The sequence below is a fragment of the Bos indicus genome, chromosome 9 (assembly GCF_029378745.1).
Source record: "Bos indicus isolate NIAB-ARS_2022 breed Sahiwal x Tharparkar chromosome 9, NIAB-ARS_B.indTharparkar_mat_pri_1.0, whole genome shotgun sequence".
Taxonomy (NCBI): Eukaryota; Metazoa; Chordata; class Mammalia; order Artiodactyla; family Bovidae; genus Bos; species Bos indicus.
In genome coordinates this window covers 103,630,101-103,644,889 of record NC_091768.1, presented here as the reverse complement: position 1 = coordinate 103,644,889, position 14,789 = coordinate 103,630,101, and the positions used below count along the sequence as shown (strand labels likewise).

At 59.4% G+C, this 14,789-nt stretch overlaps 1 protein-coding gene across 3 annotated transcripts in view; it reads left to right on the top strand.

The window, feature by feature from the left end:
* The window catches only part of THBS2 (thrombospondin 2), a 30,770-nt gene that overhangs the window by 10,297 nt on the left and 5,684 nt on the right, over nt 1–14,789 (top strand). For all 3 annotated transcript variants that reach the window (XM_019967690.2, XM_019967691.2, XM_070796553.1), the window contains 15 exons: nt 764–960; nt 3,033–3,173; nt 3,860–3,956; nt 4,963–5,127; nt 5,298–5,474; nt 5,644–5,817; nt 6,288–6,415; nt 6,495–6,647; nt 6,972–7,190; nt 7,822–7,929; nt 9,258–9,417; nt 10,835–10,953; nt 11,585–11,819; nt 13,112–13,339; nt 13,731–14,002. In XM_019967690.2, coding sequence (XP_019823249.2) covers nt 764–960; nt 3,033–3,173; nt 3,860–3,956; nt 4,963–5,127; nt 5,298–5,474; nt 5,644–5,817; nt 6,288–6,415; nt 6,495–6,647; nt 6,972–7,190; nt 7,822–7,929; nt 9,258–9,417; nt 10,835–10,953; nt 11,585–11,819; nt 13,112–13,339; nt 13,731–14,002 — 2,573 coding nt within the window. The remainder of the gene's footprint in view (nt 1–763; nt 961–3,032; nt 3,174–3,859; nt 3,957–4,962; nt 5,128–5,297; nt 5,475–5,643; nt 5,818–6,287; nt 6,416–6,494; nt 6,648–6,971; nt 7,191–7,821; nt 7,930–9,257; nt 9,418–10,834; nt 10,954–11,584; nt 11,820–13,111; nt 13,340–13,730; nt 14,003–14,789) is intronic.

Sequence of the window (14,789 nt, the reverse complement as noted above, 5' to 3'; positions counted from 1 at the left end):
CACAGGGAGGCCACGCCTGGTTCAGGACTTTCCCAAATCATCTTTGTCATTAGCGGTGTAGCTATGTGTCCTGTGTTTGGGGACTTCCGAGGCCTGTACCATCTCTGGGCAGTGGGTTCCTAGTCCATAGTCTGAGTTCTGCACTTCAGGGGTCTTCCGAGGCCAGCGGAGAATTGACAAAATTACTCATTTAGCAAGAAAAAAAATTTACCTTAATGCAGAACAAGTAGCCAAAAGAAATGGTGTTTAGGATGAAAAAAATGGATTAACTGAGGAGTTGAGAGGGGTTTTCAGAATGTATAGAAATTATAGGATCAGAAACAGATTTGGGGTTTGGGACAAAAATAAGGAATTTATTTAGATAATAAGTTATATAAATAGCTATATAAAAAGAAGAAAAACAGGAGGCTGGTGCCTCTAACCAGTTTGAACATGAGGCAGATGTGTGTCTCTGATGCTTTTGCATTTTTTACCTGAGCGGAACTTCTGCTCTGTGGGTGGCAGTGTCTGAGGCCTGGTCCCCATGGTGTTGTGAGGGGCAGAGTCCTGTGGTGGGGGCAGGGCTGTGGCAGGGACAGGGCTGTGGCGGGGACAGGGCTGTGGTGGGGGCAGGGCTGTGGTGGGGGCGGGGCTGTGGTGGGGGCGGGGCTGTGGAGGGAACCAGCAGCCAGTTCTCAGGCTCCTGGGAGCCATGCAGCATGAGCGCTCTGAGCAGCACCCGTCGCGCCAGCCAGACTGTGACGGTCCCACGTCCTTCCTGCAGCTGAAACCAATGCCATCAGTGAGAACACAGAGACGCTGCACCTGAGCCCCATGGTCACCATGGAGCACGTGGGCCCGAGTGCAGAGAAGAGCCCAGAGGTGTGTGAGCACTCCTGTGAGGAGCTGGGCAGCATGATCCGAGAGCTCTCGGGGCTGCACGTCATCGTGAACCAGCTCCACGAGAACCTGCGCAAAGTGGTGGGTGCCTAGCCAGCGACGCCCCTCTGACCAGGACTAACCGCCAGTAATCATGGGTAACTTCCACTAACCACAACTAACCTCCACTAACCATAACCAACCATGACTGATCTCTGCTAACCATGAGTGACCACCACTAACCATGACTAACCACCACTAACCACGAGTAACTGCCACTATGACTAATCTCTGCTAACCATAAGTGACCACCACTAACCACTAGTAACCACTACTAACCACAACTACCACTAACCATAAGTAACTGCCACTATGACTAACCAGGACTAATCTCTGCTAACTATGAGTGACCACCATTAACCACAAATAACCTCTACTAACCATGACTAACCACACTAACCACGACTAACCACCACTAACCACAACTAACCGCCACTAACCATGAGTAACTGGCCCTAACCATGACTAATCTCTACTAACCATGAGTGACCACCACTATTAGTAACCTCCACTAACCACAACTAACCACTAACCATGAGTAACTGGCACTAACCATGACTAATCTCTTAACCATGAGTGACCACCACTAACCATTAGTAACCTCCACTAACCACAACTAACCACCACTAACCATGAGTAACTGCCACTAACCACCACCAACCAAGACTAACCATGAGTAACCACCATTAACCACAAATAACCTCCACTAACCATGACTAACCACACTAACCACTAGTAACCACCACTAACCATGAGTAACTGCCACTGACTAACCACCAACCAAGACTAACCATGAGTAACCACCATTAACCACAAATAACCTCCACTAACCATGACTAACCACACTAACCACTAGTAACCACCACAAACCACAACTAACCACCATTAACCATGAGTAACTGCCACTATGACTAACCACCACTAACCAAGACTAATGATGACTAATCTCTGCTAACCATGAGTAACCACAACTAACTACAAGTAATCTCCACTGACAACCTCCACTAACCACTACTAGCCACAACTAGCCACCACTTACCATGAGTAACCACTAACCACAACTAACCATGACTAACCTCTACTAACCACCACTAATCCAATGAACCTTTACAAACTTCCACTAACTACAAGTCTCCACTAACCATGAGTAACTACCATGAACCACAACTAAGCACCACAAACTATGACTAACCACCACTAACCATGTGTAACCACCACTAACGTTTACTAACCCCCACCAAGCAAGACTAACCATGACTAATCTCTGCTAACCACGAGTAACCACCATTAACCACAAATAACCTCCACAAACTATGACTAACCACACTAACCACGACTAACCAGCACTAACCACAACTAGCCACTACTCACCATGAGTAATCACTGACCACAACTATGACTCTATGGGCGAGACGCGGGTTCAATCCCTGGGTCGGAAAGATCTCCTGGAGAAGGAAATGGCAATCCACTCCAGTATTTTTGCCTGGAAAATCCCACGGATGGAGGAGTCTGGTAGGCTGCAGTCCATGGGGTCGCAAAGAGTTGGACACAACTGAGCGATTTCACAACCATGACAACCTCCACTAACCACAACTAACTACCACTAACCACAACTAGCCACCACTCACCATGAGTAACCACTAACCACAACTATGACTAGCCTCTACTAACTTTCACTGATCCAACTAACTTTTACTAACTTCCACTAACTACAACTAATCTCCACTGACAATGAGTAACCACCGCTAACCACAACTAACCTCCACAAATCATGACTAACCACCACTAACCATGTGTAACGTGAGTAACCATCACTAACGTTTACTAACCACCACTAGCCTTTGCTAACAGGAAGTAACCAGCCAGCTCCCTGGACAGAGCCCCAGGTATCTGGTTAGAATGCCGTGAGGGGACTGTGGTAGAAAACGTGCTCACCGGCTACACGGCCTCCTTTGCGAAGCCTCGAACTCAAGGAGATTCATCTCCCAGGAAGCAGGAAGCCCGGATTCAGAGGGCAACCTGTTTAAAGATGGAGTTTGGTGTGGGCGGTGGCTGAGGGTGAAGGCTGCACAGCCCCGCGCGTGCACACTGACGTCCTTTCCTCCCCCTTCCAGTCAAATGACAACCAGTTTCTGTGGGAGCTCATCGGCGGGCCGCCCAAGACCAGGAACGTGTCCGCCTGCTGGCAGGACGGCCGGTTCTTTGCCGAGAATGAGACCTGGGTGGTGGACAGCTGTACCAAGTGCACGTGCAAGGTGAGCCGGATGCGCAGCCCCCGGGGCCGCCCTGGCCTGGGCGCTGACCCCCGGCCCTGAGGGGCCCCCCGACCCCGGCCCTACAGGGCCCCTGCTAGCCGTGAGCCGGATGTGCAGCCCCTGGGGCAGCCTCGGCCTGGGCGCTGGACCCCCGACCCTGCGTGGCCCCTGCTAGCCCCGCTGACTGCAGGCGCCTTGCGGATGGAGGCCACCCCGAAGGAGTCAGCCCGTGGGTCTGCAGGAGAACCAGGAGGGCCTGGCCAGGGTCGCCCAGTGGTGGGGGACAGGGGGCAGGGCTGGCAGTGCCCCTCCCGTGTCTGATGCCGCTCGGTCCTGCGAGGGCCTCGGGTCCAGCACAGACCCCTGGGGGAGTGTCAGTGCCCACAGCTCGGCAGGCCGTTTGGTTTACTTGTTCACCCACTCAGTCTCCCCAGGCAGCCTGGACACTGAACATCGCCCGTCCCACCTGTCCCACTGCTGGGCGTGGAGGGCCCCGGGCTTGGTGCTCCGTGTGGGGGTCCCAGGGGGGCACAGTCCAGGGAGCCGCTCCAGCTGAGGGGAGAAATGTCCCCGCGTCTGTGTAACAAGTGGACCCTCCAGATCCTTCCGCTCCGGCCCTTGCTCAGCGTTTCTGTTTCTGAACGCATGTAACACAAACACAAGGAAAATGTCGCTTTTCCTCGTAGAAATTTAAGACTGTTTGCCACCAAATCAGCTGCCCGCCCGCGACGTGTGCGGACCCCTGGTTCGTGGAGGGCGAGTGCTGCCCATCCTGCGTCCATGGTGAGTGTCCGGCGGGTGGGCTGCAGCCTCCGAGCTCCAGGCTCAGCCGTGTCCGTGCGCGTCGTGTGCCGGCTGGTCCCGCGGGAAGCCTGGGGCTTGGGCTGCGGTCCTCGGGGCCAGGGCTCCCGGAGCCTCACATCAACGGGGCCTCCAGGTCCTCTGGAAGCCCCCAGACGCTCCCGGCTCCCTGACGGCCTGGTGCCCTCCCTCTGGAAGCCCCCAGTTGCTGGTGGCTCCCCGACGGCTTGGTGCCCCCACCTCAGCTGGCCCCCTGCCTTCGGCCCCCAGCCCGGCAGCAGCCAAGCCTCCAAGGCTCCCCGCCCCCTCCCATGTCACCAGCAGCCTTGACTGGACTGGTTGCTTTCTCTGATATGTGCTCTGCGTGTCCTGGTCTGGGGGTCTGCAGGTTGCTGGCCTGGGCGGGGGCTGGGAGCCCCTGGCCATGGGCAGGGCTCTACCTCTCCATGAAAATGTAGCGTTTCTGGGCTTCAGGGTGATGATGCCCGTGACCCAGGGTGAGTTTTACGATGAAAATGCAGCACGAGGTATACAAACGTGCATGGCAGGCACTGGTGTTTCTTGGCAGGAAATTTCCTTTTTATTTAACTTGTTCCCATTTAGAGTATTTGGAACTAATTTTACCGTCCTGTCATTTCAACCCCAAATTGAAGTTTCACTGCTGCATGTAAACCAGCAAACAGCTGTTAGAGTGGAAATAGCTCACGTCCTGGTGGCCCCAGTGACAGCTCTATTGCAGAGTCGGCGTCTCCTCTGAGAGGCCATCAGGGTCTCCCACGGACCCCTCCCTGCCAGAGGTCACTGGGCGTCCAGGCAAGCTCCTCGTGCGCCCCCTTCCCTTTCTTGGGGTCTGCTCCCGCACTTCAACCCTGGGACAGACGTGTCTGCGCACCTCCTGCGTCCACCTAGGGACTCTGCTCGGACTCCAGGGCTGGCCTCCCGTGCAGTGGGCCCCTGGGGTCTGACGGACAGTGGTATCCCCGTGCAGACGGCGAGGAAGGCTGGTCCCCGTGGGCGGAGTGGACGGAGTGCTCAGCCACCTGCGGGTCGGGCACCCAGCAGCGGGGCCGCTCCTGTGACGTCACCAGCAACACCTGCCTGGGGCCGTCCATCCAGACACGGGCCTGCAGCCTGGGCAGGTGCGACCACCGCAGTGAGTGTCAGGCCCGCCCCGGGTCCTGGGGGTCCCGGGGGCCTTCCCCCCGGTCCGGGCCGCCTGCTGCCGGGGCTCTTCCCTGCCTGGTTGGTGGGAAACTCCTGGGAGGGCCCAGCCTGCTCTCTGCTGAGCCCTCTGAGCTCCGATGTGCTTGCCCCCCGCGCTAGTCCGGCAGGACGGCGGCTGGAGCCACTGGTCGCCGTGGTCCTCCTGCTCAGTGACCTGCGGCGTCGGCAACGTCACCCGTATCCGCCTCTGCAACTCGCCAGTGCCGCAGATGGGGGGCCGGAGCTGCAAGGGCAGCGGCCGTGAGACCAAGGCCTGCCAGGGCCCGCCCTGCCCGGGTGAGTGGACACGGAGCGGCCCGGCCCCGGGCCAGCTTTCCACAGGACGCGGGCTGAGCCGGCTGGGCGCCCGAAGCCCCTTGTCTGGCTGGTGTCTCCGTTCAGAGACCCAACTGCGAACCAGTGCAGATCCCGTCCCCGCATGACCTTGCTGTCCTCCCGCCCCCAGTGGATGGCCGGTGGAGCCCCTGGTCCCCGTGGTCGGCCTGCACAGTCACCTGTGCTGGAGGGATCCGTGAGCGGACACGCGTCTGCAACAGCCCCGAGCCCCAGCACGGGGGCAAGGACTGCGTGGGGGGCGCCAAGGAGCAACAGATGTGTAACAGGAAGAGCTGCCCCATAGGTGGGTGTGCGGGCTGGGGATCCGCCCGGCAGGTGGGTGTGCCTGGCGGGTGGGTGTGCAGGCACTCCACTCCATCCAGGACGCCCAGCAGGTGGGTGTGCCCAGTAGGTGGGTGTGCCTGCCAGGTGGGTGTGCCCAATGGGTGGGTGTGCAGTGTGTGGAGCCCCCCGGCACGTGGGTGTGCCTGGTGGGTGGGTGTGCCCAGCAGGTGGGTGTGCAGGCACACCACCCCATCCAGGATGCCCAGCAGATGGGTGTGCCCATCAGGTGGGTGTGCCCGTCAGGTGGGTGTGCCCGTCAGGTGGGTGTGCCCAGCAGATGGGTGTGCGGCGTGGCTCCTTGGCCCTCTGCCTCTCGGCCCCCAGGCACCTGCTGTGGCCTGGACGCTTCTGCCGCAGGCACCTCTGAGACCACCACTGGGTGCTGCTCCTGGACGGCCGCGAGCCTCACTGTCTCCTCCCTCCCTGCAGACGGCTGCCTGTCCAACCCCTGCTTCCCTGGAGCTGAGTGCAGCAGCTTCCCCGACGGCTCCTGGTCCTGCGGCTCCTGCCCGGGGGGCTTCCTGGGCAACGGCACCCACTGCGAGGACCTGGACGAGGTGGGTGCCCTTCCCCAGGCTGAGGGGCAGCCCACGGGGTCTGGGGCCCAGGCTCATGTCCACCCTGTCGGTCCCACAGTGCGCCGTGGTCACGGACGTGTGCTTCGCAACCAGCAAGGCACACCGCTGTGTCAACACCAACCCCGGCTACCACTGCCTGCCCTGCCCGCCGCGCTACAAGGGGAACCAGCCCTTTGGTGTCGGCCTGGAGGCGGCCAGGACTGAGAAGCAGGTGAGCCGCTGTCTTAGAGGCTTGAGGACCATCAGGTGGGCTGGGACGGAGAGGGGCGGGCAGCGTGTGGAGGGACTGCTTACTCTGCGGGGAGCAGGGCCCGGGGGGCTGAGTGTCCACACAGCATCCCGAGGGCCCAGGTGAGGAGCTGCGGCCTTGCTGTGACCCCTGGCATCACCAAGGCTGGGGCGGGCTGTGCCCCTGCTCTGGCATCACTGAAAGCTCAGGCCCTTCCGGGGAGCGCAGCCCTGGGGGTCTGGACAGACCTGGGCTCCCAGGTCCCCCCATCAGGGTCAGGGTCAGCGTGCGCCCTCGCCTCCCCAGGTGTGTGAGCCCGAGAACCCCTGCAAGGACAAGACCCACAGCTGCCACCGGCACGCCGAGTGCATCTACCTGGGCCACTTCAGCGACCCCATGTACAAGTGCGAGTGCCAGACGGGCTACGCGGGTGACGGGCTCATCTGCGGGGAGGACTCAGACCTGGACGGCTGGCCCAACAAGAACCTGGTGTGCGCCACCAACGCCACGTACCACTGCGTCAAGGTGTGGGCGCCCTGCAGCCGCGTGCCTGCCCCAGACGCCGACGGGGACTGCGGAGGGGCGGGGAACACCAGGCCACCCACCGGCACCCCCCCAAGGCATCTGCCCGGGGCTTTCTGCAAATTCCAGGGGTCTTTCTGGAGAAGTAGCTCATTGTTGGAATTGGTAGAGGACAGAGCGCCTGATAGACGTTTACTGACTGAAATCAGAGAGGGTTGAAGTCAGTGAATAGGGGCGATGGGTGGTGCTGGCCCTCGGCTCCTGGCCCACCCCTGCAGTGGAATGACCCTGGGCAGCCCCTTGGCCGGTCAGAGGTCGTCACTGGTGCCCGGAGCTTTGAGGGAGGAGCCGGGTGGGGCCTGGTCCCGTCCTGTGTTTTCCTTCTCTCCGGTTCCCGCGGTCTGGGCTCTTCACCAGGATCCAGGGCTCCAGACACAGGCTTCCTTTCTCTCCTCATGGGCGGTGCTGACGTCAGGCCTCAGGCAGCCCCCGGGGGGACACGCAGAGCCCTGCCTGGCCGTGAGGTCTCTGCGGTGCAGCTTCCTCAAGCTCCACCAGCTGTGCCCTTCCGGCTTCCTCCTGAGGGCAGGGGGCTCGGGGATGTTTTCATAACATCTGCTTCCTCCTCTCACAGGATAACTGCCCCCTCCTGCCCAACTCAGGGCAGGAAGACTTCGACAAGGATGGCATCGGGGACGCCTGCGACGACGACGATGACAACGACGGCGTCACGGACGAGAAGGTGGGGGGCTCCCGCGCCCGGGCCAGTCCTCGCGCTCCGGAGCGCCTGGGGTGCCCCGAGCGCCCAGGGCGTTCTGCGCACCGGGGAGCGCCCGGGGCGGGGGCGCAGCGCTCAGGAGTGCCAGGGCAGTTCCTCGCGCTCTGGAGCGCCTGGGGCTGCTCTTCCCGCCCCCGAGCGCCCAGGGTGTTCTTCACACCCGGGAGCGCCCGGGGTGCTCGGAAGGTCACTGTGAACCACCGGGACTTCTCTCCCCATGAGGCTGAGAGTCACCGGGAGAATCCTGTGGTTTCCACCGCACGTTAGCCAGCCAGGCGTGCAGCCACGTGGGCTGCTCTACTTAGAACGCTTTCGATAGCTTACTTTTACTTATGCATCCTCCTTCTGGGGCAGCGGTGTGAGTGATGCAGGGCTGTCTCTTCAAGGAGAGATGCTATCACTCACTGCCTTGATAGCAGAATCTTATTGTTCAGTTGCTTAGTCATGTCCGACTCTGCGACCCCATGGACTGCAGCACACCGGGCCTCCCTGTCCATCACCAACTCCTGGACCTTGCTCAAAGTCATGTCCATTGAGTCAGTGATGCCGTCGAACCATCTCATCCTCTGCCGTCCCCTTCTCCTCCTGCCTTCAATCTTTCCCAGCATCATGGTCTTTTCCAATGAGTCAGTTCTTCACGTCAGGTGGCCAAAGGACTGGAGCTTCAGCTTCAGCATCAGTCCTTCCAATGACTATTCAGGGCTGATTTCCTTTTGGATAGACTGGTTGGATCTCCTTGCAGTCCAAGGGACTCTCCATTTCCCGAAAGTGTTGTAGCAGACATATGTGATCTAACGTATTCATACATGATTCAGACACAGACACAGAGCAGCTAAGTTTTGTTTTCGGGTTCACTTCCATTGATGCATTAACTCTTTGGATCTTTCATTCCCTCAACATCGACATGTCTATTGTCACCATGTATGTGTCTGTCCTCACCGTGATATACATACTGTATCACCTTTACCATGCTGCTGCTAAGTCGCTTCAGTAGTGTCCGACTCTGTGCGACCCCATAGACGGCAGCCCACCACGCTCCCCCATCCCTGGGACTCTCCAAGCAAGAACACTGGAGTGGGAATCTCAAAATTTTTCATATGGATGGACTGTGTAAATAATTATAAAATGACTTGATGTCAGGAAATTGTAGGTAGAGCTTCCTGGCTGTATTTCTACCCTGGTTATCTTGATCTGCTTTAAATACACGACTTGGAGGTGCCCAGTCCTGTTATGAGTAACCCAGCAAGCATCTCTACGCTGTTGCTGGAATTCTTCCCTCGATTTTTTTCTAGGACAACTGCCAGCTTCTCTTCAACCCCCGTCAGTTCGACTATGACAAAGATGAGGTCGGGGACCGGTGCGACAACTGCCCGTATGTTCACAACCCGGCCCAGATCGACACGGACAACAACGGGGAGGGTGACGCCTGCTCCGTGGACATCGACGGGGACGGTGAGTGGGCCCGCCCGCGGCTGCAGACGCCACGGGCTCTGTGCTGGCTGGGGGAGCTCCGCCCCATGTTAACTAGCACACGACGTCCGAGTCATGTCTCCGCTCACGAGACCATCCCCCTCCAGCCCCTCTTCCCCGGGGCCTCGGACCCCCCGTGGGAAACAGCGCACCTGCAGCTTCCTTTCCCGACCATGTCCTGCCAGCCCTGGTGTCTCCTCTCATGCCCGCTGTTCACAGCCCCAGGAGCCCAGCACCCTGCCCTGAACAAACCAAGCTTCTGAGAAGGGTCTCCCGGACCCCCTCTGTTTCCCCAGCGATCTGCTTCCAGGCGTCACTGAGCTGTCCATTGCAAAGACCCCGCCAGGGCTTCACCTTAGACACTGGAAACTTCTGATGGCATCAAGCCTTTTAAGTGGTGCCCGTGGGCCTGACCCTGCACCCACCCCCAGCACGGCCTCGCCCTGAGCACCTGCAGCCCGGTCAGCAGCCTGCCAGACTCACACCTACTCCCCCGTCTGCCTGCCCCCAACTGTGCTGTCTCCAGGCTGCTCTCTTGCTGCCACTTGGCATCTCACTGACCGGCTTCTATCAGCGCAGGATGGCGTCTGCCCAGGCTGCTCTAGAGGGCTTTTCCTGGAGATGAGGCATCTCTTCCTGTCCTCCATCTGTGACGTCCAAGCCCTGTATGCATCAGGGTCCTTCCCCTGACTCTCCCCACCTCCCGGGAACCCCCATCTCCCAGGACCCCCACCTGCCAGTACCCCTGCCTGCCAGGACTCCCTACCTCCCAGGACCCCCCACCTCTCAGGACCCCCTACCTCCTAGGAACCCCCACTTCCCAGGACCCCTCATCACCTCTCAGGACCCCCCACCCACTACCTCCCCCAACCTGCCAGGACCCCCTCACCTCCTGGGATCCCCCACATGTCAGGTTAATTCATAGTTTTCATAACTTGGATGAAATTCATGGTCTACTTTCAGATTTCTGGGTATAAGGTACTGCATCTGAGCCCCATCAGTGTCTGTCCTGGTTGGTTTCCTAGTAATGTAGGAAATGGGTGAGTTCGTGGAGCCCAGGTGGCTGGCCAGTCCCCAGCAGCTCAATGTAGATTTTCTGAGTGGATGTTGGGGCAAACAGTCAGCGTGAAGATGCAGATATTTACTCTGCAGTGACTCACGTGCTGACCCTCGGTGTGCCTCACCATCCAGAGACCTCCAAGAGTTGGTTCTGCTTTAAACTAAGGGTATTTTCCTTTTAATGGGAAATCTGCCATGAATCTAATAATCTTCGCATTTTATGATTTCTTAGATTTCTTTTTTATTAAACCAAAGTTTGGCTGTATGTTGTTTAATGCAGTAAGCCAAGCAGTGCGCCTTCTCTAAACCCCGTGCACCCTGTTCTCCCTGCATCCCACAGATGTCTTCAACGAGCGAGACAACTGTCCCTACGTCTACAACACCGACCAGCGGGACACCGACGGGGACGGCGTGGGTGACCACTGTGACAACTGTCCGCTGGTGCACAACCCCGACCAGGTAAGGGGCGGGGCGACTGATCAGGGCGTCGCGAGGTGCAGGGGTCGAGGGGTCATCACAGACTGCGTGGCCTGCTGGTTTTCCACGCGCTCTGCCTGGACATGACAGACAGGCTGCTCAATCGTTTTAACTGAAAATGCTGACTGAACTCGAGCCCAAGCATGACTGCATCTCACTGGCCCCCATCCAGACAGTAGGTGCCTCTGCCCCGCTGTGCGTGGGAGCAAGTCTCCCAGTCAGCTCGGTGTTTCCCTGAAGCAGGCAGTGGAATTGGCTGCTTTTCCAGGTTGGCCTCTGGAAGCCACAGTGGGAATGGAACGTGCTGATGTAGTTCATAGAGCATGCTGGAGAAAGGACATTGTCAGAAAGGACCTGATTCCATGGCAGCTAATGCTTTCCAGTCCCCCTTAAGGAGAGCGAGCCCCTGTAGGGGGTGGGTTAGATGCAGAGACGCCTGGACCCCAGTGCCCGTTCTGATGTTGGTGGGTTGTCTCAGGAGGCCGTCTCCTCTCTGCGGTCATGGCTCGCGTTGGGTGAGGTGGGCCAGGCTGCATGCGCTCTGCGACTTCAACCAGCATCTGTTTCGCTGGGCGGAGGCTCAGTGCCGCTGTCCCCGATCTCTGCCTCCCAGACCGACGTGGACAACGACCTCGTGGGAGACCAGTGTGACAACAACGAGGACATCGACGAAGACGGCCACCAGAACAACCAGGACAACTGCCCCTACATCCCCAACGCCAACCAGGCCGACCATGACCGCGACGGCCAGGGCGACGCCTGCGACTCGGACGACGACAACGATGGGATCCCCGACGACAGGGACAACTGCCGGCTGGTCGCCAACCCCGACCAGGAGGACTCAGATGGTAGGTGACCCCCGCAGGGCAGTGGGGCCGCAGGGACGTGAGGTGTTGGACGAAAAGAGCTCTTTAGCCCTAGCGGTCCCCGGGGAGAGGGTCTGGAGGGCCCAGAGCCCAGGGCGGCTCAGGGTCTCAGGTGACGCAGCAGGGGCACAGCAGAGGACCAGGTGTCCTCTGGCGTCTGCTGGAGGCTGACCCAAGTGCTGGCGGAGGGCACGCAGCTGCCCTGGATGAGACGGAGGTGGGGGCAGGGAGGATGGAGCCCACTGACCCAGAGGCACATGGAGACTCACTGGCTGAAGGACAGCTCCAAGGACACCCGGCCGCGAGCAGCACAGAGCTCCTTCTTGACAAGAGGACCGGCGGCTTCTGTCCCCACAGCTGGGCCTGCGGGAGGGCTTGGCTGGTGCCGGGGGTGGTTGGGGTGGAGGCGAGGCCGGTGCTCAGGGATGTCTTCAGGGCTGTGGACACTCCCGCCAGCTAGAGCACAGGCCTGTCTCCCAGAGCGCAGAATGTGTGCCTCTGAGGGGAATGGAGGGACCCTGTGCCTCTGAGGGGAACTGAGGGGCCATCTGCTTCTGAGCGGAACTGAGGGGCCGTGTGCCTCTGAGCAGAACTGAGGACCGTGTGAGGGATGTGACGGAAACTTGGTTGAACTCGGTATCTTTTCTCCCTCTAAGGCAGCAGGCGCTCCGACAGGGTGATTTAGTGAGTGGTCATCTGGATTGTCACCGTTAGCATGGACTGCATACCCATGAGATCTCAGCAGGCATCTCTCCATAAGCCAGGCTGGTCCGTGGCCCCCAGCCCCACCCCTGGGAAAACTGACAAGATGCCCCCCAAAAGCGGAAGTCCGTTTCTCCCCAGGGAGACCATTTTTCATCAGAGAGTTTTGCCCTCAAGGCCAAGCAGATTGCGGGCGGGGCAACTGAGGTAGTAGCAAAGGTTCTGAAGACATTCAGAGGGAAAAGTTGGAAATTCAGCTTGACTTCCCCTGGCAAGGTTCAGGTTTTGTATCCCAATTTCAAGTTCAGAATGAAAAGAAATGGCTCTCACGGGAGCTCACATATGGCAAGCTTCACTGCAGTGTTATCAGAGCGACGTTTTGAGAAGAGAGTCCAGGCTCCTCCTCAGGGTGTTGGGGCAAAACGTCAGCAATTGCAGGCGCTGATCCAGAAAGCACTGCCAAGCCCTTGGCCTCAGAGTTTCAGAGACTCGTGTACTAAGTCTTCTCAGACCCAGAGAGGCAGACGGCGAGCCCTTACTTTGCTTTTCCCTCTGCTCTTCCTTGGCGACAGGCGACGGGCGTGGGGACGCTTGTAAAGACGACTTCGACAACGACAGTATTCCTGATATTGACGACGTGTGTCCCGAGAACAACGCCATCAGCGAGACAGACTTCCGGAACTTCCAGATGGTCCACTTGGACCCCAAGGGCACCACTCAGATTGATCCCAACTGGGTCATTCGCCATCAAGGCAAAGAGCTGGTGCAGACAGCCAACTCAGACCCTGGCATCGCTGTTGGTGAGCCTCAGCATGTGCGCCGTGGAGCACGCAAGCTTGCCTTTTCAGACTGAGGGGACGGAGCAGTGGGTCTCTCTGGTAGCTCCCACCCTCCCTTGGTTTGCCAACCATCTTCCTAAGTATTTGTGATGGAAGAGCTCGGGGAAGGGCGTCTTTGCCTCTCCAGTCTCTGAGATCTCATATTCAGCAGGCCCTTTTATTTTACGGGTTCTGTGTTTATTACCTAAGGCAGTGAAGACCTCCCGTAACTTTAGAAAGATTAAGTTCCCTCAGTGCCCTAACCGCCCAGGAACAGGGCTCCGGTTGGATGGAAGGGAAGAGCCCTCTCTGCCGGTGTCCAGGGGTCCCCTAGAAGGCTGTTTCTGACGACAGATGTTCCCTGCGGCCTCAGGTTTCGACGAGTTCGGGTCTGTCGACTTCAGCGGCACGTTCTACGTGAACACGGACCGCGACGACGACTACGCGGGCTTCGTCTTCGGCTACCAGTCCAGCAGCCGCTTCTACGTGGTGATGTGGAAGCAGGTGACGCAGACCTACTGGGAGGACCAGCCCACCCGGGCCTACGGCTACTCGGGGGTGTCCCTCAAGGTGGTGAACTCCACCACGGGCACGGGTGAGCACCTGAGGAACGCCCTGTGGCACACGGGCAACACAGAGGGACAGGTGAGCACGGCTCCTCCCGGCGGGCGGCTGCCCCGGCCCTCGCGAGAGCTGCCCCGGCCCTCGCGAGAGCAGTCCCGGCCCCTCGCGAGAGCAGTCCCGGCCCCCCGCGAGAGCAGTCCCGGCCCCTCGCGAGAGCAGTCCCGGCCCCTCGCGAGAGCTGCCCCGGCCCCTCGCGAGAGCAGCCCCGGCCCCTCGCGAGAGCTGCCCCGGCCCCTCGCGAGAGCAGCCCCGGCCCTCGCGAGAGCAGTCCCGGCCCCTCGCGAGAGCTGCCCCGGCCCCTCGCGAGAGCAGCCCCGGCCCCTCGCGAGAGCAGCCCCGGCCCCCCGCGAGAGCTGCCCCGGCCCCTCGCGAGAGCTGCCCCGGCCCTCGCGAGAGCAGTCCCGGCCCCCCGCGAGAGCTGCCCCGGCCCCTCGCGAGAGCAGCCCCGGCCCCTCGCGAGAGCAGCCCCGGCCCCTCGCGAGAAAAACAGCCCCGGCCCTCGCGAGAAAAACAGCCCCGGCCCTCGCGAGAAAAACAGCCCCGGCTCTGTTTATGTTCATTTCACCTCAGCCAGTCAGGGTGAGCCACTCGGTCGCGGCCGACCCTTTGCGACCCCAGGGACTGTAGCCCACCTAGCTCCTCTGTCCATGGGATTCTCCAGGCAAGAACACTGGAGTGGGTGTCACTCCTTTCTCCAGAGGATCTTTCTGAGCCAAGGCTCGAACCCAAGTCTCCTGCATTGCAGGCAGACTCTTTACCATCTGAGCCACCAGGGAAGCTCAGGTAATTACAATACTCTCGCTTATTA